Source organism: Primulina huaijiensis, chromosome 17 (genome assembly GCF_012295235.1).
Source record: "Primulina huaijiensis isolate GDHJ02 chromosome 17, ASM1229523v2, whole genome shotgun sequence".
In the NCBI taxonomy this organism is placed as follows: Eukaryota; Viridiplantae; Streptophyta; class Magnoliopsida; order Lamiales; family Gesneriaceae; genus Primulina; species Primulina huaijiensis.
The window spans coordinates 1,478,942-1,506,332 of NC_133322.1; the positions used below are offsets into that span (position 1 = coordinate 1,478,942).

Here is a 27,391-nt window from a genome sequence, read left to right on the forward strand (position 1 = left end):
GAGAGAGAGAGAGAGAGAGAGAGAGAGAGAGAGAGAGAGAGAGAGAGAATTAGGGGCTTTCCTTTTCGGTATTTATGTTTGAAGTGCTCCATGTTTCCGGGGCAATCCGGAGTTCGGGTGGAGAACTAGCATGAATTTACTTGATTTTCAGGTGGTTGATCTCTTTTGCATTAATGGATGTGTTTCGGTTAGAGGTAAATATAGTATTCTTTGTCACCCTAATAAATTCGTAGCGTAACTTCAAGTGGTTTTTCCACTGATCAATGCTGAAATATAGAAGCCTTGGTTTTGTCTTCTTATATGCATTTTAGATGCATATTCTATGATGTGTTTCATAACAGGGTAATCAGTTATGAAGTATTTAAATGCATTTTTTCAAGAAGGATTTTCCTTTGGACTTGGTGTAGCAAGCGGTTAGATAACGGATAGAAATTTAGAAAGCATTTTGATGACATCGATTTGTTTATGGTGTCCCCATTTAGTTGGTCAATTTATGTTTTTAAATCTGTTTTGGGTTAATAAGACAACTTTCTCGCATTTAATGAAACCTCTTTTTATGATTTTCTATTTTCTTCATCCCAAGGATATATAATTCAATGTTCCTCCAACACATTAGCTTCATGTTATAATCACTCATCATGATATGAGACTCTTTAGGCGTCTATGCTATGAATTTTATGACCACGCGGCAGTCAAGTACTACAGGGAATTAATTTTTTTTTTATATATTTTATATTAATATGAAACTTCTATTTTTCTCGATATTTATGTTTTGACGCACATGCTTTGTCTGCGCGTTCCATCAGCATTTCCCTTGGTATTTTCTTATAAGTTCTGTCGTGACTTGCTCTCAAATATCCTATGTTCTGAAGAAATTACAATCACAGATTGTGCAGATATATTTTGTTGCAGCTCGATGCTGGTGGCAGCATGCAGATAATTGTTGCAAGAGATGCAAAGGTATCATTCTGGTAGCTGCACCAGTGCAGTTAATAGCAGTGCAATTAGTGGGATACAAGCAAGGGAAACATCCCGTGCTGATCCGGCTGCAGTCCCTCCCAATTTTTCTCTGAATTCGAGGTAATTAATTCTATAATCGGCTATGCATCATGAATCTTCACGTACATGGATTTACGTATTGTGTAGTGGAGTCTCAGTTGACAATTGCTGAAAGTTGGATAAGCAACTGCTCATTGTTGTTTGTAGAGTTTATCTACCAGAAAATCGATTCTATAGTAGATCAAAAACTCAATTGCACAAAACCCTTTTCGATCAGAATATTCAATTAAGAATCCGCATGACAAACCATATATCAATGACAGAAAGTAAGAACATTGGAATTTATGCGGTTCGGCCACTACATTGGACCTACATCCACGGGAGGCTCTACTATGAACAATGTCTTTGGATTACAAGTACAAGCACTCGTACAAATTCACCCAGTTTCTCACTTTTTCTCCATAAGGAAAAACTCTCAGAAGTTCTGATGTACTTCTTGAATCTTGAAGATGATAACAGTCCTTCGGTCACTTTGTATTGGACTCACTCTCTTCACCTTATGTATACTGAACTTGGTCCACGGAGTTGCATCCCTCAGTAACCTATATAAACTGTGATGTGTCTCAACTGATTGTTAAGCTTTAGCAGCCAATTTCCCAACTCTTTCCGCTACCCAGTTGCCAACATAGTTACTCTCGGCTCGACTACGCAGTCCACAGAGTTGGATTGACACTTTTTAATCCTTTCTTTCGAGTTTGTGACATTAGATCGCATTGTTAAGCTGTTATGTCAAACATCAGGGAATTCGGAACCGATAATTCTTTTCTCATCGATGATGACAGGTTTCTATTTGATTCAATTAAAATTTATGTCATACGAATAATGAGTTTCTGATTCTTTAAATGTTTTCCCCTCCAAGAAAGTGGCATTTCTTTATCTTTTTGGTCCCTGAGCTTCTTAACACGTGACTGGCAAAGCCTTATAACGCCTTAAGATTATTGTCAATTATTCCAGTATTGGGATATTATGAAACCTGACAGAACACTTAAAAGTATATCCGAGAATTTATACACACCGCAGAGTCATACTACCTAAAATACGTAGACAAGTGTTTGACATATTTCTTATGCAACGAACAAAGGCATCACACGACTGTTTGTCCTTCTCAATACTTTGGCACATCATGTTTTACCTGGTACCCCATGTTGAATGGTACTAAATTGTGTGAAGTAGAGACTAGAAAATGCTAAATATTTAAGTATCAATGATCCAATTATGGAACATGGATTTTTTTAACTATCAAGAAAAGTTTTTCGGTCATCGCCAGATTTGGAATGTTTAAGCTGCTGCATACTCAGATTGTGACACGTGTTTATGCCTTTCTTTATTCTTATATTCCGGAAACATACGATTTTTGTGCACATATGCTCAAGTTGATTATCAGTTTCCTATTTGTGTATGCTATTAAATGTTTGAAGGGCACATTGTAGAATTTTGAGAATCCATTCACATGATAGGATGTTCACAGATTGAGTTGGTAAACAGTGGGTATTAGATTAATTGACTTTGTTACTTTATTTAGAAAGTGAATGAAATTTTATTGTTCTTATGCTATTTCTCCTTCTGATGGTTTGACTATAATCAGAGGCGTGCTTTACTTTTTTTGTATTTACGATTAACAACAATTACTCTTCATATTAAATATATTTCGATGTGTTCACGGATTCCCATTGAATCCTTATATCGATCTTAATAGCTGTTTTTAGTTTGAAAATGTTTCACCTCACGCGTTCCTAAAATCTTTGGGTATCCTTTTAAAAAATAAAAATCTTTGGATATCACCTTGTCTGAAATTGCAAAATCTGTCTTTTGTACGTGGTAACTACTGTAGTCGCTGTGACTTGAGAAGGGTTGCATAAAAGGGACAAGTTTCCCATGGTGGTGGGAATTTTTTCTTGTTGAAATTGGCCTCACCTTTATTTATAAATTAGATGCTGCTTTGGTTTTGCCTTTTCGTAGTGATGTGTGATCCTCTTGCATTTAAATGCATGCCAGCAGACTCTGGCATGTTTGGTATTGAAGCAGTTACCTGGTTAACTCACGCTTCCGTCTCTCTGTATCGTAAGTTTATGTCAAACAAATGTAATGGTGTCGATATGATGGTTTACCTGGTAGGGGTGGCATGTCAAAAGTCACCTCTTAAGTTTGATAATTTTCTGTGTGAGTATTATCTGGTGAAGTCACGTTGTTTAATAATTTATTTCACCCTTGAATAAGATGTTTATGTTTTTTTAATAGGCGCTCATCACAGCTCGCACCGTACAGATTGAGGTGTGATAAAGAACAATTGAATTCACGGTAAGTTCCAAGTAACATGGCTTCTTTTCAGTGATTCCTCACATTTTCCGATTTTGCATGGGCAAATAATTTTTTTGCTTCTTTTTTCTTGTTCTCTATATGTAACTGACTAACTGCTGAGTTAAAACATTAGAAAGACCATTATGCTTTGTTTTATCGTCCTCGTCCTGTTTTATATTCTGAGGATTGTTTCCAAGTTTGTGCACAACGTTTTGCTATTGTTGTTATCCTACTTAGTCTTTATTTGATGTTTGTAGGCTTGGGCCACCCGACTTCCATCCGCAATCTCCAAATTGTCCTGAGGAAGCACTTACCAGGGAGTATGTGCAATCTGGTTACAGAGAGACGGTTGAAGGACTTGATGTAATTTTTGCAACTCCTTTGTTCACATTAGGTCTCTCATTGCTTTTTCTTCATTTATCCTCATATCTAGTTTCTGTGGTTGAACTAAATCAGGAAGCCAGAGAAATTTCACTATCACAGGTTGCTGCTTTTACAAAGCCTATCATTCTCAAAAGCAAAGAGGTATGACATGAAAATACGAACAAGAAGAAATCCCTTATTGTTCGGTATATTCAACGACTTTACAAGCACACTTGTTATTTGCTTTCATCTGTAATCATGGTTGGATTGAATTGAGAAATCTAAATTTATATGCAGACCATTAGAAAATGTCACAGAGCCATCAACGAGTCTCGTGCTCAAAAGCGCAAGGTGTTTCACTTCTTCCCCACTCATCCTCAAAGTTGACAGAGAGATCTTTTTCCATTTCATTTCACACAATAATTTTACACGTTGTATTTGCTTCTTGTGATCTGTGTAGGCTGGCCAAGTTTATGGTGTTCCACTTTCTGGTGCATTATTAACTAAATCTGGCATCTTCCCCGAGCAAAGATCATATGGGGAGGACTTCCGAAAGAAATGGATTGAGGTTTGCGTGCTCTATTTAATGTGTGAACTTGCTGCATGAATTGATATATTCATTCTATTCTTATTCTGTCAAGTGTTCTCTGATTTTAGATGACACTGTTGCGAACATGGATATTATTTTGGTTGAAAAGTATGAAAGCAAGCCTTTAATGAACAAACTTTTGCTAGCTTTACAACATTTGTGCAAATTATCTGTATGATTTGCGATTTACTTATATGACTGCATTTATTCTATTCTGGTTAAATAACAAAATTGGATTCCCTTGAATTATTCGGTGCATCATGCATTGCTCTTGAATGGAAAGGTCCTATTGCTTATTTGTTTCTATATGCATATGTTTTTAGATGTGAAACCATGTTTGCATGTTGAAATTATATGATGATGCTGTTACGTGTTTCTTTTCCACTGCCTATTATGCTTCATGTGATTTTGATTTTAGTTTTATCAAAATGTCCAGCAAAGCAGTTTTGATATAACATTTGAGCCCTTTGGCAGGGTTTGTCTCAACCACATAAAAGATTACGTGTGTTGGCTGACCATGTTCCTCATGGTTATAGAAAGAAATCACTTTTTGAAGTTCTAATTAGAAATAATGTTCCTTTACTGAGAGCAACATGGTTCATCAAAGTAACCTATCTTAATCAGGTATGGATCCTTTAATAAGGGAAAAAATAATTGCAAGATATTTCTTTTACTTAGTTAACTTTTACTTCATTGAAAGATGGATTATGGTTTAATCATGAAGGTTCGCCCGGCCACTTCCAATAGCTCTTCAGGGTTGCATGACAAAATCCATTTGACACGTTCAGATCAATGGACAAAAGATATTATCGAATATTTGCAGCTTCTCTTGGATGAATTTATTACAAGAAACAATTCTCATTCATCTTTAAACTTTCGTGATCGGTCGTCACAAATGGTTTATGCTGGGTCAGCACAGCAAATTTCATCAGTCATGGACGGCGAGGAACCTTCTCTCTACACAAAATGGTGGTACGTGGTTAGGATTATTCATTGGCATCATAATGAAGGACTGCTTGTCCCTTCTCTTATAATTGATTGGGTCCTCAATCAACTACAGGTATAGCTCCTTCCCTGTTTGTTTTCGATGTGTGGGAAATATTTGGCTTGTGTTGAATTTGTTTTCTTCTGGGTTTTAATGCGTTAAAATCATATTGCTGCAGGAAAAGGAATTGCTATGTGTCCTGCAGTTGTTATTGCCCATAATATATGGTGTGATAGAAACAGTGGTTTTATCTCAGATTTATGTGCGCACTTTAGCGGGGATAGCGGTTCGTTTCATCCGAGAGCCTTCTCCTGGAGGTTCTGATCTTGTCGAGAATTCTCGGCGGGCATATACTCTTTCTGCTGTTGTTGAGATGCTTCGATATTTAATCTTAGCTGTACCCGATACTTTTGTTGCATTGGATTGTTTTCCTTTGCCAACGAGTGTGATAAGTCATATGGTAAATGATGGAAGTTATTTATCAAGAATAACCAAAGATACTGGAAAGCCGAGGGATGGGAAAATTGAAGTTGCTAGAGTTCATAAAGACAAAAATCCAGAAGTTCAATTGGAATCCTTTTCCTTTCATGGCATTGTGTCATCTATTAAAAAACGTGCCAATATCTTATCTAGAACTGCCAGACCACATCATCCTGGTCATAACGCGGCTAAAGCCTTGCAGCTATTGGACCAAGCTCTCATGCATGGAGATATTGGAGTTTCTTACAAGTTGCTCTTTGAAAATCTTTGGGATGGACCTGTTGCTGAACGATGGCTTGCAGAAGTGAGCCCCTGTTTGCATATGTCACTGAAATATATTGATACAGTGAATTCATCATTACTCTGTTCTGTCTTCTTCATTTGTGAGTGGGCAACTTGTGAATTTAGGGATTTTCGTACTGTTCCTCCTCATGGATTGAAATTCTCTGGTAAAAAAGACTTCTCTCAGATATTTTTGGCTATGCGACTTCTAAAATTAAAGGCGAGTAATATTCAAAAATATCATTGCTGCGATCGGACTAGAAAAGATTTTTCAGGTAGTTTTGAGAGCCCTAGTCCTTTGCACGATGTTATTGTATGTTGGATTGATCAACATGAAGTACATAATGGAGAAGGTTTTAAGCGACTGCAACTTTTGATAAGAGAATGTATGGTGTCTGGTATCTTTTGCCCCCCGGTATATGTCAGGCAGCTGATTGTAAGTGGAATAATGGATGGGAATGGTTCTATGACTGACCTGGAAAGATGTAAGAGACACCACAAAATCTTAAAGCAGTTGCCACCTCCCTATGTAATGGAAGTTTTGAAAGAAGCTCATATTGTTGAATCACCTGAAATTTTGGAGGCAATGAATGTGTACTCAAATGAACGCCGACTGGTACTTCATAGGCTATCAGGACACAATAAAACTACAGCCAAGATAAACATTTCTGAGAAGAAAAGAAAGGATCGTCGTGGTTCTCAAGTTGGAAATGCCTCTTCATCTTCTATCGATCAATGGTGTTTAAAGGGAACATCCTATTCATCAAGCACAAATGTTGACAATGATACTCAGCTAGAAGAATTAAAGGCTTCCATCTCTGCACTATTGCAATTTCCAACTTCATTCTTGACAGAAGCTGGAGTTGATGAATCTCAAGGTAGTCTGCAGAAGCCGGTTGGGGAAAATAGTAAATCAGATGTCACTGAAGAAATAGCCGGATGTGAAGAATGCAGGAGAGTGAAGAGACAAAAATTGAGCGAGGAACAGAGCTGGTACGCACAGTCAAGTTTAGCGGATGAAGAAGAATTATGGTGGGTTAGAAAGGGTATGAAATTTACAGATACATATAAAGCAGAACCACCTCCCAAGCCTGTCAAGTTGGCATCAAGGGGTAGGCAGAAATCTGGCCGTAAAACTCAAAGTCTTTCACAATTAGCTGCTGCCCGAATTGAAGGTAGCCAGGGAGCATCCACGAGCCATGTGAGTGAAAGTAGGATAGGGTGCCCACACCATAGAATTGGTTTTGATGATGTGGCAAAATCAGTTGGGACCAGAAAGCCACACTCTGTAGATGTTGTTTCAATAGGAAAACTGCTGAAGCAGATGCGATTTCTAGAGAAGAGGACAATGGCTGTATGGTTGATATCCTCTGTAAAGCAGCTTATAGAAGAGGCTGAAAAGACTGCAACCAAGATTGGTCAATATGGTAGGACTTTTCAGGCTGCTGAAGATCGATGCTCCACTCGATGGAGGCTTGGTGAAGATGAACTATCAGCAATTTTATACATCATGGATGTTTGTAATGAATTAGTTTCAGCAACAAGATTTCTCTTATGGTTGTTGCAAAAACTTCCTGGCAATACTAGTTCTACCACCCCAACTCACGGAAGAAATACCCTGATGCTTCCTAGAGCGGCGGAACACCATGCTTGTGAAGCGGGGGAGCCATTTCTTTTATCATCCATACGAAGGTTTCCTTTGGATTTCTATGCTCTTTTTCTTCCTATTTTTAATTGCCTATAAACATTTTATACTTTTTTAGAACTCTGTAGACCATGAATTAAGGTTAGCCGGAAAAACCTCTGCCGAGGGAGCATGTCCTTTTAAGTATTTGAAACCGAAAAATAGCCAGTCCTAATAATTCCTTGAAATTTTGAATGGCTAGCCTCACGACAAAACCATCACAGGTGTGTCGGAAATGGAGATGGAAGGAAGTTAAGAGAAAACAGCAACTAAAATTAAGAGGAAATCTGTTTGAATTGCAAAGTTGGAGGTATTGGTTGGTGTTTGCAATAATGCAACCCTACTTATACCTGAGCCTCAAATCCAGATTTTTTTCTTAAGTCCCAATGGAGGAAATTATGCTTCGTTTACTTGCTTTCCATTTCCCAGAAACCAAATCTAGTGTTTAAGAAGATTACAAAACTCCTATTTAAAATTTGAAGGAGTGAGAATGAAATAGTTGTTCAGGAAGGGTAGCCATGGTAATTTTTATGCTGGGAAAGAAGGGATACATACATCTTTTTCAACAGCAAGTTGTACAATATTTGGAATATGTGTTTTATCTTTTTATTTTTTGAATGTCCTATAAGATGTACTTATAAATCATGTGAAATGGTTATTTTATTCGATATTATTTCTACTCCTTCAAACAAATGTCTATATTTTGTTTCTCATCCTTCGATCTACTTTTTGAAAATAAAGTCATTCTTCATTGTCTATGCGGTTATGGTCATCGATCTCCCTCCATCTCAATGAGTTATTTATTCCTCTGGTTCAGGTACGAGAATATAATTGTCGCAGCTGATCTTATACCTGAAACCTTGTCTGCCACAATGGATCGTTGTGCTTCTGTCTTGGCTTCTAATGGCCGGCTTTCTGGTTCACCAACTTTAGTTTATGCTCGTTATCTTTTGAGAAGGTATAGCAATGTAGGTAGTGTTGTTGAATGGGAGAAGACCTTCAAATCTTCTTGTGATAAAAGACTTGGTTCTGAACTTGAATCTGGAAGATCTTTGGAAGGGGACTGTAGCTTCCCCCTTGGAGTCCCCAACGGTGTGGAAGATCTTGATGATTATTTCCGGCAAAAGATAACTGGTGTTCGACTGTCTAGAGTTGGGTTGAGCATGAAAGAGATTGCACAAAGAATTGTAAATGAATCTTCTCACTACTTTTACAACAAAGATAGAAAGCCTTTTGGACCTGGGACAAACAAAAATTCTAGCATGGAGAAGTGGGATGATGGCTATAAGATTGCTCAACAGTTAGTGGTGGGGCTGATGGACTGCATGAGACAAACTGGTGGAGCTGCACAGGAAGGCGACCCTTCACTGGTGTCATCTGCTATTGCCGCAATTGTTAATAACGTTGGACAATCGATTGCTAGAATTCCTGATTTAGTGGCTAGCAATTATCACCTAAATGCTCCTTCCCCTTCCCCTTCTAGCCCACTACATGTTGCCCGACGGCTTTTACGTGTACATATCACATGCCTATGCATATTGAAGGAAGCACTCGGGGACCGCCAAAGCCGGGTCTTTGAGGTTGCTCTTGCTACAGAAGCTTCCTCAGTTCTCATGCAAGCTTTTGCCCCTGGGAAAGCTCCTCGTAACCATGTTCAGCTGTCTCCTGATGCCCATGACTTTGATACAAATTTAACCAACGAAAGTGCAAACCATTTTAATAAAGGGATTCTTGGAAGAACTGCGAGAACTACGGCTGCTGTTTCTGCACTCATTATTGGGGCAATTCTTCAAGGAGTCGCTAGCCTGGAGAGAATGGTTTCCCTTTTCAAATTGAAGGAAGGGTTGGATCTAATTCAGTTGGCAAGGAGTTTGAAATCCAATGCGAATGGAAATGCACGCTCGACGGGGGTTTTAAAGGTGGAAAATTTGATTGAAGTTTCTGTGAACTGGTTTAGGGTGCTTGTGGGGAACTGCAGAACTGTTTCAGATGGATTCATTGTTGAGCTCTTGGGTGAAGCCTCGATTGTAGCTCTTTCCAGAATGCAGCGGATGTTACCTGTGGACTTAGTTTTTCCTCCAGCCTTTTCCATATTTTCTTTTGTCATATGGAGGCCCATCCTGGATGTTAGCATTGGAGTACGTGAAGATCTTCATCAGCTTTATCAATCCATGTTTGTCACAATGAGTGATGCCATAAAGCACCTGCCATTTCGTGAGATATGTCTTAGGGACACTTGTGGGTTATATAATCCCATGTCAGCGGATACCCTTGTCTCTGAATTTGTGTCCGTGCTAGAATCTATTGGTTCAGACATCAGTTTTAAAATTGCTGTCATGATCCCTCTCCGTTCTAGGCTTTTTCTTGATTCCCTCATAGATTGTAAAATGCCGCAGCCTGTGATTAAATTGGATGATGGGAATTGGATCTCTAGTCAAGGTGAGTTGAAAAAACTTTGTGCAGACAATGTGAAAAAGCTTATGGGCAAACTTATACATGTTTTGGATACCCTTCAACCTGCTAGATTTCATTGGCAGTGGGTTGAGCTCAGGCTTCTGCTAAATGAGCAGGCTATCAATGAAAAGATGGAAAATGACATCCCCTTGACAGAGGCTATAAGATCTTTCTCGTCTGGTTCTGACAAACATGCTGCTTCTGAAAATGAGAGCAATTTTGTCCAAATCATCCTCACCAGGTTATTGGTCAGGCCTGATGCTGCGCCCTTGTTCTCCGAGGTTGTCCATCTTTTGGGGAAGTCACTGGAGGACTCCATGCTCTCACAGGCAAAATGGTTGTTGAGAGGCTGGGAAGTTCTCTATGGGAAAAAATCAATTAGACAGAAAGTAATAAATATTGCTGCTGAGCTGAAAGAACCCTGTATGAAACCCCAGTTCTGGAAGCCATGGGGATGGTGCCCTCCTGATTCAAATCCAGTGATCAACAGAGCAGAAAAATGGAAATCTGAAGCTGGTGCCCTTGAAGAAGGAGAAGTGGTAGATGATGGATCTGACTTTAATCAGTTTGGAAAAGGACCTGGGATTTTGGATGTGGAAGGCTTTATTGTCAGTCAGCAGCACGTGACCGAGAGAGCTCTTATCAAACTAGTTCTCCCGTGTTTGGATCAAGGCTCTGATGACTTGCGTAGTAATTTTGCTAGTGAAATGATCAAGCAGATGAGTAATATTGAACAACAAATAAATACAGTTACTCATGGCATTGGAAAGCAAGCTGCAGCACCCGTTCCTACAATAGGAAGTCCTGCAAATAAAAGTAGCACCAGGAAGAGTGGGAAAAGTGGCAGTCCTGGAATATCCAGACAATCGACTGGGTCAGCTGATACTGTTCCACCTTCTCCCGCGGCATTGCGAGCCTCCTTGACGTTGCGATTGCAGTTCCTTCTCAGATTATTGCCTCTTATTTGTGCTGACAGGTAGTTTTAGTTTTTATTTTTGTCGAAACTCAAAAAGAAAATAAAAATGTAATGAAGAAAGGATAGAACATAACCCAGGATTTACGAAGTTCGGTCATAAAGGCTCACATCCACTATGCAATGCATAATGGATATGTTTGGCATGATGAAGTGGATGACCCTTGATTTTTCAATTTCCGTTCTGAAACAATTATTCTGTGGGTAGACGTCGTTGAATTTGCTTGTATTTTCAGCAAAAATATGTTTTTCTTCCTTATTTGCGGCTAATTATCTAACCTGTTCCCCAATGTTATTTTTTTAGGGAGCCTTCAGGACGTAATATGAGATATACCCTTGCTCTGGTGATTTTACGCCTCCTTGGAAGCAGGGTTGTGCATGAAGATGCCGGTCATTTTGTTAATCCTGCTTTTGTTTCATCTAAAAGAGATGTAGACTCTTTTATGGAGATTTCATCAACTGCTGCTGTACTTTTATCTGGGGATAGTTTATTTGATTGTTTACTGTTAGTGCTACATGTGCTATTGAGCAGCCATCAGCCAAGCTGGTTGAGGTTTAAGTCTGAATCCAAGCCTACTGAATGCAGTAAGGAGTATGCTGTTTTTGATCGTGAAGCGGCTCAAAGCATGCAGGTACTTATTATTTAACCTGCCAATTATTAGTGTGCTTTCTGATTTCCCTCCAGTTAAAATATTGTGTTAAAAGTGCTAGGGAAGCAAGTGAATCGAGTGGAACTGATACTACTTTTTTTTAATCATGTTTGAGTTTGAAGCTCTGCCCGAATCCCAAAAAAGAGTTATTTAGGCTTGAACTTGGCTTGACTTAGATATTCGGATTCGAGGTTGATTTGTTCCATCCATAATTATTGAGAAGTAAAACTTGAATCATTGCTCGTTCCATCTTAAGTATGCTATATATATTATTAATAATAATTAATAAATATATGAAAGCTGCAAGCTATTAGCAAAAATTGCTCTAAAAAATTCGGTTAACAAAAATATCATAAATGTCATAGCTTTATTCAAGCTGAATAATTTCGAACACGAATCGAGTAAATTCGATTCAGCTTGGTTCATTGGCATCACTGTTGAGGTCTACTATTGTCTTGTATTGCAAGCTTATCTCCAGAGGTCACTATAGTTAACGGGTCGAATATTTATGTATTAAGAGTTAAAACTCATGTCATGGGACACTAAGCCTTCTTTATCATGTATTGACGCAGAATGATTTGGATCGCATGGAATTACCACAGACCATTCGGTGGCGCATTCAAACTGCCATGCCGATTCTTCGTCCCTCTGTTCAGTGCTCAATCTCTTGCCAACCCCCATCAGTTCCATCCGATGCCCTTGCTTTTCTACAGCCCAGCCATTCATTAACCATGTTAAATCGTAGTAATACAAGCCCGCCTCAGAGGAATACAGTCTTGCCAAGTCGTTCCACCCCAAATGTGAAATCCAATCTGCAGTCATTGCAGCAAGACCTTGAAATGGAGATTGACAGATGGATCCTGTTAGAGGATGGAGCTGGATCGAGCCATCCTTCAGTCAGCTCTGCTGGAATTAGTGGCACTGATTATACTAACTTAAAGGCATCCAATTGGCTCAGGGGGGCAGTGAGAATGAGGAAAACAGATCTCACGTATATTGGAACAGTAGATGAAGACAGCTGATTCAACTAAAATTCATTTTTGAATTGTTTTGTGACAAAGTTTCCCCAGGTCGCCGACTGAGAACCCCTCGTGTTTCATGCACATCTCCCGGCCATGACGCTCGGGGTGTGAGGGGGTGTTGGGGCGTGACATTGGTGGCCCACCCGGGTGCTGCTGCAAGGCTCCTTGTTAATTGGGGGGGTGGGTGGCGGTATCTGAGTTATTACATTATCCTGGATTTCCAGGGTATGGAATTTCAGGTACTGCTCATCAGTCATCACTAACCCTTTGTCTTTTACTATTCTGGACTGCAATTCTTGCCACAATTCAGAGGTGGTTGTATATATATAGATAAGGGTTTTCCTTTCTTTGAGCTGAGTCTGATGTACCAGGTACAATTTGTAGCTTCTTCCATGCTCAGCTATATTTTGTTACAATTAGTCTCTTAGTTATGAATTGTGGCTTCTTGATATTCGCAGTCTCTGTTTGGTTTGATGCTTTTGTTGGATATATATCTGAAAAATCTCGTAAATTTAGGGAGGGAAACAGGAATTTGACTTTTACATTGCAGTTATTTCTGCTGCTTCCTACCGGATGAGTTTAAATGTTAGCACGAAACGGAAGCAACAACCAAGAAATGGGGGAAAGTGGGAGGAAACCTTGTATTTTGCATCGTTTGTACAAATCTCCCTGGAGCAACGCGACATCGAATATGGTTTTGGACCAACCATATAGTTAAACACCTAATCGATCCAAAATTGATTTTGTAAAGATGGATCAGATCCATGCGACCCTCTACACCAAACGATATCTATCTGCAATGTGGTTGTGTATTCAACTCGAGTCTGCACAAGTTTTGCTGCGTTTCAATTTTTTGGTGGATCTTTATCCAGTCTTACGTATCATTCTCGAAATCAATTCAGTTCGGTTTCAAAAAGATTTTGAGCTCGTCTTTAGCGCACGAACTTACCTCACAGAAGATCAGTATTACAAGAAGAGAGGAAGAGACATATATGCAACCTTTTTCAAATATGAAGTATTTAATTTTCGGAAGTGAGTGTTTCGGGATGATACTAAAGTAGTGTTTGGGAGATCTTCTAGGAAGCACTCCCTAGATTCTGCGTTTCTGTTTTTTTCAGGGTTTATATCCTTAAAAATATTTATCATATTACATTTATTTTTTAAATAATATTTTACATTTTTATATAATTTTCATTTCCAGAATTTTTTTATACATGTTTTGTATATTTATACAAAATTTTCAAAAAGTTTTATATTTTTATTTTAATTAATCTATATATTTTTTCAAGCATTCATGTTATAAAAAATTAATTAATTTTGATAAAATATTTATAATGTAATAATAATAATATGTTTGATATGAGTATCAAATGTTAGATAATTAAAAGATATCAACTTTATATAGTGTAACGATATGATTGTCATTTAAATAAAAATTAAGTTTGGAAATAATTATTCTTAAAACACTCAAACTTTAACTTATATCAGCTTTAGACTTCTATTTTTAAACACTACATACTTTAACTTCTCACCAACTTCAAAATAATCTCTAAAATAATCACTTTAAAATAAAAGAAGTGCTCCGAACATTTAGACACAAGTGGAAGTCATTTTAAGGTATTTCTAGAGATTGGAAAATTTTGATGAAATTGCGTGGCACTTAACCTTCCAAAGAGTCTATTATCTCCTTCATTGTTCATTCAGGAGAGAAATACATATATGTTAGCAAACAAGGCGAGAAATACAATAACCCTGATTGGTAGCAAAGCTAAGTATAGGAAAAATTGTGATTTTGGTCCTAAACGTTTGTATCTAGGTGATTTTGATTGAATGAACACCCTTACTTTTTCGTAAGATAAATTTTTTTTTTTTGGGTGAAATAGGATATCATAAAAAGCCGGAAGATTGGGAAGAGATGTAATTTGATTGTAGTGTACATGTGTTTTTTATGATTATATACATTCAACATGTATGCGATTCAAGAATTTATGCAATTACAGTAAAAATGGGATTCAAGTGCACAAAAAGGTCAAAAAATGAATGAAGCTAATATTTTCTGTGATATACGTATATATCTTTGATATTCTCATGTTCTTGAAGGGGCTATTCACAAAGTCACTCTACTTAGCTTGAAGATGATGACTTAAAAATCTGTGATGTGATTGCCTCCCTCGATGGATTAGCCCAAGCACACCCGAAGTTCGGTGAACGTGTTAGCAGCTCGTTGGGGGGCGATCTTTGGAGTCAGTTGTGATTCAAGTTCCTTGCTCTTGTGATCGACATAAAGAACATCCTCGATCCAGGCAACAAAGTTGAATGCAGAGCTTTCTAATACTCTGGAATAGCTTTCCAGCACTGCTTGTCCTATATCCTGCATTAGCATGTTCAAACATCAAGCATGAAATCAATTTTGAGATAACGAATGGAGAAGAACATTCGGGTATTACTTTCCAGTACGTGCCTTGTTGTGTTGGATTTTACTTGAATCCAATGTAGTTTGTGAAAGTTCAGGATATCTTTGCTTCAAACAGAATAGTAAGATATTTGCCCTGTCTGCCAAAAGATGATTCTTGTCACATAGATCTATATCGGATACGAGATCCTTACCACACGATGATTTCGAGTGAGCCATACACATTTTACGACGCCATGTGTACATTGAGGCTTCGATCTTGTAGGCCAGTTCTAGAGCTTCACGTTCAGAGTTTATGCCGAGTGAGTCGAGAAGACGATCAGCAGAAAACTTCCGTGTGTTGTACATATAATTGTAGATTGTATATCCTATACTTGTTTTTCCACTCTAGAATCATATTAACAGGCAAAATAAATTAGTTTAAAGTTTCTATCATCCCTCTAACATGAAAGTTTCGAGTTTCATATCCAATTTACCTTAGGAAGAGAATCCAAGTATGGTTATGGAACCTGCATTTCAGCAAGAATGCCAGTGTTTATAGCCATTGCAGCCTTGTGGATTTGGTTAGCAAAATCGCGCTTTTGTCGTAAATGTTTCTTGGATTTCTCAGATAACCCTACTGGTGAAATACAAGGAACAGGCAACCACCATTTTTCTTCTTTTTGTTGAGGCCGTGGTTGAAGTATTCTTCTGAACGACCCCGAATGCGTCGAGTTTCCTGATATGCTGCCCTGATCTGCATACCAGAACTCAGTATCCTCGAAACTGTCCAATATATCCTGTTTCATGCAAAATATTTCACTTCATTATTCATTTTTCTTCTCGGAAAGAAGGAAAAAAAATATTTCCCTAGCATACAAACTCATATTTTTGTTCGTCTCGGAAAGGAAGAAGGAGGGATTTGTTTTTCTTACTAGGAGCATTGCGTCTAGTTTTTTCAGTGCAGGAAGGTTGATGTAAATGTCTGATCTGGGCCTGCTTGTCATCGCCTGTGAGCAGCATTTTCTTGATTTGCAAAAAGAAAGAAAATGGTCTAAAAAATGAAAAAAATATAAACGAAGTTCACCTCCAAAGTAGTCCCATCTTTTAAATTCTGCAGCGTTGGACTAAATTCTACTATATGATCACAGACAGATAACAGGCAACTCATTTCTCTCTTCCACATCAACTTCTTGTCAAGTTTCAAAGGCTCTAATCTTTGATGCTGACCAAAAATCGAAGCTGCATCGCAAGTAAAATTATATCGAAATCAGACTAGAAACTTCGATAAGATTGCAGGGGAAAAAACTCATTATGTGTTCTTGTGCTCCATAGTCGTCGGATCATTTCGGAATGCCACATGACATTAGTTGCGGTGTGTATGATCCAGTGGTTATACGGACACCTATATCAGTTTTCAAGATTTTACCGTAGAGGTTGGTTATGGCATTTGAGATGGTGACAGCAATGGACTCCCCTTTACCACTCCCAGACATATCTTCCCCTAACAATAGCCTGGCAAATCTCTCCTTCATCAATTCCAAATCTGAATATTTTCAAAACATTACACTCGTCATGTGATCGACAAGAAAAAAACTAAGTCTTGATACTCATCCACAAGGGTGAACCCAAGAGGGCTACAGGTTGATCGCCCCTCCCTCAAATGACTGTATATTTTCAAATGCTATGTTCGCCCCTGGTTGCACATACCGGTGATTTCAACAAAAATAATGCAAAACTATACGACAAAGAAAAACACTTCACCTAAATCTTGTATTTCATCATCCATGATTCCAATCTTGTGCTTTCTCATGCTGAATCTTGAAAGTTCGGTTCCCGCCGCGGACTCGAGGCCTTTCCAAAAGAGGGGAGAAGCTGTCTCAGAAGAGCTAATTTCATCTGCCAGACCAGAGAATGCCGACGTCTTGAAATCAATCCTGCAGTTGGCGAAAGAATCGCCACTCAAGATCGAATGACTCGTGATTCTGTGAATGACTGATCAGCAGAAGATGAAAGCTGAAATCCCAAATCATCAACCTCGTCACAATTTGAAGAGCTGCTGTCCATTTCTTGATTTTTAGTATGTTTACTCTAGTGTTTTGGACAAGAATCTGCAACGAGAAATGTATGATTTGGTTAGAGTTAGAAAATCACTCGTTATGGTATATATTATGCAAGATTCTGCCATAAATTCCTACTTAGAAAAATCAAACAGATAAAAAGGGAAAAAGCTACAAATCCTCCTTAACGCATGATCTTTATCAATAAAAAGAGCATACATCATTTTTAACATCAGAACTTTGAATAATTATTAGAAGCACGAACCAAAGATTCATTGGAAAGTGAATAAAAAAAGCAATCTCGGGGAGATGGATAAAAACGAAATTTGAATTAAAAATTTGTTGAGCTAAAAAGCCAAAGGCAATTGGGAAGAAAAGAGCAAATATGCATACCGTTTGAAATCGAAACAGTTCCCTCAATTCTGAATTTCTTCTGCAAACTTTACCACAAAACAAAAAAAACCTTAGCTTTATGTTCTTGCAAGAACACTATGTTGTAGGAATCTTGATTCACTAGCTAATGATACAAGAAATATGCAGCACAATTCTGATCCCATTGGCTAAATTTCATGAGCTTTTATTCAAGAAATTGGAGGTACGACAAGCAAGAACTTTCATTCGATCGAAACTACTACGTGGGCGTGGTCGAAAGTTTGGCAAAAGCCATGCAATAATGTAGTATATTGGTTGACATCTTTAAAAAAATAATAATTGTTTCATTAAATGATTATTAACTTTTTGTAGGCATATTCATTAGATTTTGAGATGTGAGACTGTCTCACGAATTTTTATCTGTGAGACAGTTCAACCTACTGATATTCACAATAAAAAGTAATACTCTTAAGATAAAAAGTAATACTTTTTTCATGGATGACCCAAATAAGAGATCTGTATCACAAAATACGACCCGTGAGATCGTCTCACACAAATTTTTGCCCCAGATTTTTAACTTACATGTAACGACCCATTACAGACCCAGTGGACCGCCCATACGGCCCACTGCCCCAATCGACCCAAGGCTATCCCGATCTTGGGCTCTACTCTATGGGCCTTGGCCCATCTATGGAACTCTTCCCTCACGGGCTTTCCATAGGTGTCGTATGAGTTACTCATAGAACTCTCCATCCCATGCACTAGAGCTTGTACCTTCCCAGGATCGAACCTAAGACCACATGGATATATAGGTACTTAGCACAATCCTGGTACCAATTGATACCAGGACTCTTGATATCAATGTACTTATCCTATAGGTCATGGGATTGAGTCCTGGGGAGGCGAAAGAAACCCCTTGGTAGGGAGGGGGATATCCTATGAGTAACACATACGACGCCTATGGAAAGCCCGGGAGTGAAGAGTTCCATAGATGGGCCAAGGCCCATAGAGCAGAGCCCAAGAGCGGGATAGCCTTGGGTCGATTGGGGCAGTGGGCCATATGGGCGGTCTACTGGGCCTTTAATGGGTCGTTACATTACATCTAGGGACGGAGGTGTCGGTTAGCTTCAACCATAAAATAATGCAAGAATCAATATGTATTTTTTAGGTACTTTAGCAAACATTTTGGATACGAGGATTATTTTAATTCACGCCTCAAAAACATTGTATCCATTTTATGTAAAATTATATTGAATTATTTGATGAAAACATGTTAAACAATTTGTCACATGTAAAATACATATATGTGATCTGTAGGAAAAATCGTAAAATTGAATTGAAATTAATTGTTTTTTTTCATAAATTACATATAAAATTTGAGATTTTTTGAAATATAATGAATTAATATCCACCTGCCTATTTTATTATTTTAATATTGGTCTAACTACTGGTTTAGTACTTTTGAGATAATAATTTTTCAGAGGGCATTGGAGCAATCCATATGTATCATTTTTGTAGGTGAAGAAAATTAATATGGGAAATGTAATTTAGTCAAAACTAGTTATTATCTTTGTGATAATGTAGAATAATTATTCAAATATATTATATTTCTATATACATCAATACATCAATAAAATAGCCTAGTTTTTTCTTTCCTACATTGATATTTTCTTTAAATTTTAATTCCACATCTTAAACTTTATTTTTATTTCCTTTACTGTCTTTTTAAGTTTAATCGTTATCGATAGTATATTTTTTACAATGCACAAAAATGAAATAAAATTTTGATCTTTCTTGCATGAGTGTTAACACGCGCCCTTACGTTTTCTTCGCTTGCTTTGTAGTACGAGCCTCATATAGAGCCGCACTCCTTTAATATCAACTCACTATTCCTGATCAAATGTCTTTGGATCATGGGCCACAGCTACTTGCTCAACCCTCTTCCTCGTGTAGCTAGTTTGTTAAATAAAAAGTGGAAGAATGAGTCCAGTCTATGAGCAAGAAGAAGCAGCCAACGGGAGCAAATGCTCGGTCTGTTCTGGGAGCATCCGACTGATCTCGATCCGGAGGCCGTAGGAAGAATGATGCAATTGATCCGGGACCGCATTCGCGGTCTGGAAGACGAGAAGAAGGCCCTACTCAACGAAGAGAAAGTGCTCATTGTGCACGTTTTTTTAACTGTTATCAATCCATTAATAGTTTCATTCCACTAACTTACACTTTTTTTTATTTTACTCATTTTCACTTGAGCGTGGATGTAACATAATATACATAAGTAATGTATGTCATTATACCAGTATTTATTATTATATTTAAAAATAAAAAAATTCTTGTGAAATTGTGTCGCTGTTTATTTTGTTAGTAAAAAATATTAGTTTTTATATTAAAATTATTATTTTTCATCATAATTATGAATAAAATTGATTCGTTTCAATCTCTTTCATTTAAAAAAAATCCATACATAAACAAATCACACAATTGGAAAGTTCCCACACGATTCACGTGAATGGGTCCATTTAAGGCACGTGCAATTCGTGTAAGTCGCACGTCTGAGGATAAGGCACCAAACGCGTGCCAAGTCCTTTCACACGCTTCCCTCGTTCCAAACCCTCCACCACCACGCCCTTTTCTCCTCCGCCGCGTCGCCGCCGTGGAACCTGCTCATCTCTAGGACTAATTGTTGCATTCGAATTTCACAATCCTCACTCTTTAATCTCTTCCAGTTGTCTTAGTCAGAGCATTCCGCCGAGCTCGCCGCTTTCTTAACTTGGTACGTTTACTCCCCCTGGATCTTGTTTTTGTTCCTCCGAGAGTGGTTTCGTTTAGATCTGAATCGCTAGCATGTGAAACGACATCAGAATGTGTTCTTCTAGTGTAATTGAGGTGTTTATTGCTCACAAAAGCTGAATTTTGTTTGTTGCTTAATGTATAGTATGAGCTTAATTTGTTAAAAAAAAAAAAACAGCAGGAGCAGCGATAGCTTTTACTGATTTTATTTATATGGAGTTGAAATGCTGTCAAGTGTCTTGTTTTGCTATCTGTTCTAATTTAAGAACAGATTTATAAATATACTCCGGAGAAAAACTGAGCTAGCATATCAATGTTTGATGTTTCACTTTCCTTCAGTTCGCATTTCAGTGTAATAGTTCAAGATACGATTGAGCTTTTATTTATTTATCTACTCAAGCCATGTATTATTTCTTATGACAAACTCGATGTTTACTTTAGATATCTGGTTTCAGATACTTCTGAGCGACACAGCGGGATTATTTGATCACAAACAGACGCGTTTACCCTCCAGGGATATTATGCCATTAACACACGGCAAATATGGTTCAAGCCATGGAACCAACTTTGGGGCGAACAATTCCTCTGTGATCCCTGTGTGCTAAAATAGAAGATAACCCCGTGACAAGAAAATTCTGTAAAAAACATTGCAGCAGAGATGCAGAGATTTTCAGCTAGCGAAGAAGATGACGATGAAATGGACATGGATGTGAAAGAGGAAGATGAAGATGATGATTACGACGATGAAGAAGAGAAGAAGATGGGTACACCCACGGTGGTTGGTGTTGACGTGGGCATTGTATCTATGAGTGGTAACAAAAGGTTTATGCAGCATCATCTATATCAAGATCAACCAACTCCTCAGGGAGGAGGGTCTCGAAGGTGGAGGCCACAGGAAGAGAAAGAGAGAACAAAGCTTCGAGAGCGACAACGCAGAGCAATCACAGCAAAGATGTTGGCTGGGCTTCGACGACATGGGAACTACAAGCTTAGAGTTAGAGCTGACATTAATGATGTCATAGCTGCTTTGGCACTGGAAGCAGGTTGGGTCGTTCTTCCCGATGGAACCACCTTCCCTTCCAGGTCACAGGTATCTACTAATCTAGCCGTGCATAATCTTTTCACATGTCCCTTGGTGAATTTTGAATTGTAAACATCAATATTACCCAGCCACTTATAGATCAGCATGTTGGGGATATCACTTGCATCCATTTGTCTGTGTATGACTATTTTTATGTGGGCACAATTAAATAATGATAATTGGACAATTTCAGTCTTCTCCCTTATCATATGTGGTATTACATGACAAGGTCATGGAATATGTAGGTGCATTTCTGCTTTTTTCGCCCACGTTTTAACCTGATTAGAGTATTATAATGTTGTGGCCCCACATTACCATCTTCCCATGCCAAGAGCTGGGCTGTGTAACATAGTGCATAGATATTTACTTTGAATGCAGCAGGCACATGCGCATTCATCCCTATCTCTCAATCACACAATTATTTGTGTCATTATCACCAGGTGGCAAGACCTACCGCTGCGCCAAGCGCCACAGCGACTTCATCCTCTACACATATGCCGGTGCAACATACTTCACCTCCTTCCTTGAGAGGCATTCCCCCTGACCATCAAAACACTGTCAGTCATGATGCATCTCACGTGAAAGGAGTTTTTTTTCCCACTTCATCTCCTTACAATGTATCTCCAGTTGACAGATCGCAAACTTCGGCCATTATTGGAGACGGAGGAGAGATGAAGAATGATCCTCTCCTTGGAGGTCCCATAAATACAGTTGACAACAGGCAGGTCAGATTGTGGGCTTCCTGAAATCGAAATTATTTCTTTCCTGCTAGTTTTCTTCTTAGGCTCTGAAAATTTTCTCGCTTATGATCACATTCAATTTCAGAAGTAATCCTCGAAAGAAAAAGTAAGTTGTTCGATTTTCAAATCAAATGGTGTTAGTTACTTTCATGAATTTAATATATAAAGCAGGATGGCTTATTTTGTTTTTGTGTTTTCTCTCTCTGATACTTCTGTAACGATTTTCTGTTATAATTTTCTAGGTTGTCGATGTACCCACAAAATTACAGGAGCGTGATTTTGCTGGCACTCCCCATGTTCCAGTTTATGTCATGCTGCCAGTGAGTTCTCTGAGTCTACCAACATTGTACTTCTGTATTTTTCAAGTTCTTGTTCTGCCTTCATACCTTTGGTGTAAGTTTGTCTTCGATTCTTTTTCCATCTGTAGTTTTTAATTTTTGTGTATTCCAATTAATTGTGTCAGCTGGGTGTCATCAATATGAAGTGCGAGCTTGTTGATCCAGATGGTCTGGTGAAGCAACTTAAAGTCTTGAAGTCGATCAATGTGGATGGTGCTATGGTGGATTGTTGGTGGGGTGTAGTCGAAGCTCATGCACCCCAAGAATATAACTGGAATGGCTACAAGAGGTTGTTTCAAATTTTACAAGAGCTGAAAATGAAGTTACGAGTTAGTTCTCCTTTTCCTGACTACTTCACATTTAGCCATGAGATTATTTTTGTGGCATTCTTAATTTCTTACCTTTGTGTGTCTATATCGGATAGTAATGTAAGTCTTCATAGATGGTACAATCAGTTTGGTTGATTTTATATCTGATGGATGACATAATTCTATCGTTCTTCGCTTTCAAGGGTCGATCTGAAAGAATATACTTCACGCTATTATTATGTAGGGATATGGATGATGAGTTTCCCCGATAGTGCATGAATTTTTGTATTTACTGGGCGGTCCCATCTACTTGTCTCTGTATAAATCATGTGATACCTGCATTGCTGCATTGATTAACTGATCCTGTGAATCAGAAAATAATTACTTTTCTAAGACAATTTTCCTGTGAATCAGAAAATGATGAATTTTATGCACTAATTTTCCAGGAAAGATGATGAATTTTTATTCACAAACTTAATGGAATATTTTTGCAATTTGGATTGCTACAGAACTGTTGAAACAACCTGGGGTGATGATCAGTCATATATGATCTCATCCGGAAAGCATATTAGATGACTGAAAGTTGTTCATGCTATCATGGGCACATCATGATAGCATCTTTCAGAAGAGGGGAACTGAAGTATGAACTTTTCGTTTTACGTAATGGTTAATAATTTTTTGGCTAAAACGGTGCTCCCAAAATATCTACATAGTCAATAATGTGATGGCCTGTAAGAATGTTTGCTGTTATTTTGCAATGAAACGGTGTCTGCTTGGTGAATTGCATAATAGTACTACTTCGATTAGTTTCTTGTTGCTTTCATATTTTTCATTTGAACTTCTACAAAAAATATAATTTTTTTTTCCTTAAAATGAAAACAGGTTCTGATCGCTTTTCATGAATGTGGAGGGAATGTTGGGGATGATGTTTGTATTCCATTGCCTCACTGGGTGGCTGAAATTGGTCGAAGCAATCCAGACATATTTTTCACGGACAGATTGGGAAGGCGAAACACTGAGTGTCTGTCTTGGGGTATTGATAAGGAAAGATTATTGAGAGGACGAACGGCTGTAGAGGTAACTAATTAACATATGCCAATGTCTGTGATCTCTCTATTTTTTTTCATCGGAAAGTTTTAGAGCCTGGGAGGTTTGTTTCCTTCCTCTGCTCTTGTTCTTGATAACTTTACGCTGTTAGCAGTCTACGAGAGCTGAAGTCATTATTAGTGAACAAGTTCAAGATTTATGTTGTTTTTGTTTTTTGTTTTTACCGACTATTATCAAGAATCCGAGGTTTTTAATGTTTTGCTATTGATTTTTGGTGATCAGTGTCATCAAGATCATAAAAATTTGTTTGTACTAGCTTGCTACTTCAGATGAAAAGATTGATGATTTGCTCCTAAAAGAAAATATTTGGCTTCCGGCTTTCCCATTTTGATTAACTTTTTTCATTAGCTTTGAGGTTGCCTTGTTCCTCTTCATAAAAATTCTCTTATTGATAGTCACTCCTCAAGTTTGCCTCAATTTTATTTTATTTTTTATTTTTATAATCTTGAAAATTTATGTAGGTCTACTTTGATTTTATGAGAAGCTTTCGGGTTGAGTTTGATGAGTTTTTTGAGGATGGTATCATATCTATGATAGTTATTGGACTTGGTCCATGTGGAGAGCTGAGATACCCCTCTACTCCAGTGAAGCATGGTTGGAGATATCCTGGTATCGGCGAATTTCAGGTAATGTAAGATATACCAATTTCATACAAAATGCGGCCTTCAGGATTTTAGGTCTCTGTCTCTCTCTTCTGTGACAAGACACTAGCTCATGTTCGCGTATGGACAATTTTATTCACAACCAAGAGTATTGCTGTTATCTTCTTTTTTTTGTGTGTGGATGGGGCGGGGCAGGTAAAATTTTAGAAAATAGTGTTACTAACCAAAAAATATTGCTTTGTTCTTCCTCTCCTTTTTTTGTAAACTTAGCCAATGCGATATCTGGCATTGTTACCCATTTTTTTCTTCCTTTTCAGTGCTATGATCAGTATTTGTTGAAAAGCTTGCGGAAAGCAGCTGAACTAAGAGGACACTCTTTTTGGGCACGAGGGCCTGATAATACCGGTTTCTATAATTCCCGGCCTCAGGAAACAGGATTTTTCTGTGATGGTGGAGATTATGATGGCTATTATGGCAGGTTTTTCCTTAGTTGGTACTCTCAGGTTTTAGTTGATCATTGTGATCGAGTGCTTTTTCTGGCTAAATTAGCTTTTGAAGGAACCTGCATTGCTACAAAGGTGAGTTGGCCCAAAGTTACAGTCTGTCGTATTATTCAATGTTTCGGCAGAATTACTTTATATACCACACTGACTTTCATTTTACTATCCATCTTACAAAGAAGGTTTTTTTATTAGATATTTTATGTCTCTTTCAGTTCTTAGATAATAGTTGGTATAAGGCTCTTTTTTTGTGACTTCATGCATTGGCTCAGTCAGGTTATTTTTTATTTTCAATATACTCTTTACTATGTCTATCACGTTTCTGGAAGATTTTCTAAGTTCATTTTATGCATGTAATTCTGGAGTTGTTAATATGCATGACCAAAATGTATAGTTTAATTGACTTAAACTTCAGTTGACTCATGCAAGATATAATAATATTTTTCTGTATTTTATTTTTAAGCAGCTATCAGGTATTCATTGGTGGTACAAGACTGCTAGTCATGCTGCTGAATTAACTGCTGGATTCTATAATTCGTGCAACCGTGATGGCTATGTTTCTGTTATGGCAATGCTAAAGAGGCATGGGGCTACTTTGTGCTTTATGTCGTCTGAAATTGGCATGTTTGATAATCATGTGAATTTCTCCGAAGCTTTGGCTGATCCTGAGGGTTTGGCTTGGCAAGTAAGTATTCCTGACTTGATATCATATTTTGAATCACATCCTACTCCTTGATTTTGGAACATAAAATCTTCATTGGATTACCCATTTTATTTTCTATGTCAGTAATACGCTATTATCATTTTTGAGTATGCATAATATTCTTTGAAATCTCATGTAGTAACATCTGGTCACCAATTTAGGTGTTGAATGCCGCCTGGGATGGTTGCATACCAGTTGCCAGTCAGAATTCTCTTTCCTGCCACGACAGGGAAGACTATAACTATTTATTGGAAAAGGCAAAGCCCATCAGTGATCCAGATGGGAGGCATTTTTCTTCTTTTACTTATCTGAGGCTCAATCAACTTCTTTTCGAGCCACAGAAATTCATTGAATTTGAACGATTTGTCAAGAGAATGCACGGTAATATTACTACTACTAATTTTATTATTCATGCTATTAGTTTGTGAATATTTTGACTTGATTAACACTTGACGTATTTGATAATTTGGTGAATAGCTTATGTTTGGACTTGGGGTGGGTATATGTTGTATATGAACCTTTCCCTATGTCCCAGATCATTGATCTTTAGAACCTACACTTTCCTGATAGTTTAGTCTAAAAAACACTTAGAATTATACATTTGACATTGATGTGTTGCACAAAAAAAATTCTGCATACACTCTACATGTCATTTAGTGTTCGTATAAAAATCGAGTAATAATAGAGTATCTTTAGGAATACAGGAAAGTGGTAAAAAGTTGAATTAAAATTAATGATTGTGTTGAGAGATTGTGAAACCGGGAATAACGTATCTGGAGAAGAGAACGCAAATAAATTGACTGTGTTTGGTTTTATTTTGGGGATGGAAAATGAAGAAAATAAATGAAACCAAAAGATGGTCAAAATTTTTTCAAGTTATAACATATATGAAGTATTATTCATCAAATCAGGTAATAATTAATGAAGAATTTAGACTATAACTGTCATATGACAAACTTAACAAGAGAAAATAAATATGATTGTTGCTATAATAGCCGGTCGAGAACAAGCTGGATAGAGCTACCACCAAGTTACTGTAGTTATTCACAGCAATTCTACTTGCTTCCTATATCATCATGCCACCAAATGTCTCTCGTGGTATTGACATTCTTCTCATCTCTATTGCAGGAGAAGCCGTCCTTGAATATCAGACTAGTTCGGAATGAAAAAACACCAGATAGTATTTAATACACTAATTAGGCACACATGTGTAAAGAAAAACGAAACAAACATCATTTGTACTACTGATACTTCATCAGTGTCCATTGAGATAGGCTAACAGATTCACCTTATATCAGTGAAATTGTTGTTAATGATATATTTCATGCATGGAGTAATGGAGCTTAAATTGTGCAGATTGGCTTAAAACTAAACATGCCATAATCGCAATATTTTATATGTTCTTGTCCGAATCGTGTTTCATCTTGGTAGATGGCCGACGCGATTCTATACGAAACATGAAAATTGTTTGTAGACATGTACGGTTCAACTATATAACCATTCCTAATATTTGTTTCATCTCGTTTTTCATGTATATTCCTTGTTAAATTAGGTATGCGCCT

At 37.7% G+C, this 27,391-nt stretch overlaps 2 protein-coding genes and 1 pseudogene across 2 annotated transcripts; 2 read left to right on the plus strand and 1 right to left on the minus strand.

Moving 5' to 3' along the window:
* The first annotated feature begins 875 nt into the window (after positions 1-875).
* LOC140962983 (mediator of RNA polymerase II transcription subunit 12-like) lies at positions 876-13,290 on the plus strand. Its single transcript, XM_073422154.1, has 12 exons — positions 876-1,080; positions 3,298-3,357; positions 3,615-3,720; positions 3,814-3,882; positions 4,018-4,071; positions 4,181-4,288; positions 4,784-4,933; positions 5,034-5,369; positions 5,473-7,748; positions 8,558-11,170; positions 11,472-11,799; positions 12,390-13,290. The coding sequence occupies exons 1-12, from the start codon at positions 953-955 to the stop codon at positions 12,837-12,839; spliced, it is 6,678 nt and encodes a 2,225-aa protein (XP_073278255.1). The 5' UTR covers positions 876-952; the 3' UTR covers positions 12,840-13,290.
* A 1,770-nt stretch (positions 13,291-15,060) lies between these two features.
* LOC140962673 (rop guanine nucleotide exchange factor 3-like) lies at positions 15,061-17,341 on the minus strand (annotated as a pseudogene).
* A 3,766-nt stretch (positions 17,342-21,107) lies between these two features.
* LOC140962768 (beta-amylase 7-like) lies at positions 21,108-27,126 on the plus strand. Its single transcript, XM_073421751.1, has 10 exons — positions 21,108-21,540; positions 21,972-22,256; positions 22,514-22,591; positions 22,735-22,938; positions 23,800-23,994; positions 24,486-24,650; positions 24,944-25,204; positions 25,593-25,811; positions 25,991-26,210; positions 26,958-27,126. The coding sequence occupies exons 1-10, from the start codon at positions 21,109-21,111 to the stop codon at positions 26,993-26,995; spliced, it is 2,097 nt and encodes a 698-aa protein (XP_073277852.1). The 5' UTR covers position 21,108; the 3' UTR covers positions 26,996-27,126.
* The last annotated feature ends 265 nt before the right edge of the window (positions 27,127-27,391 follow it).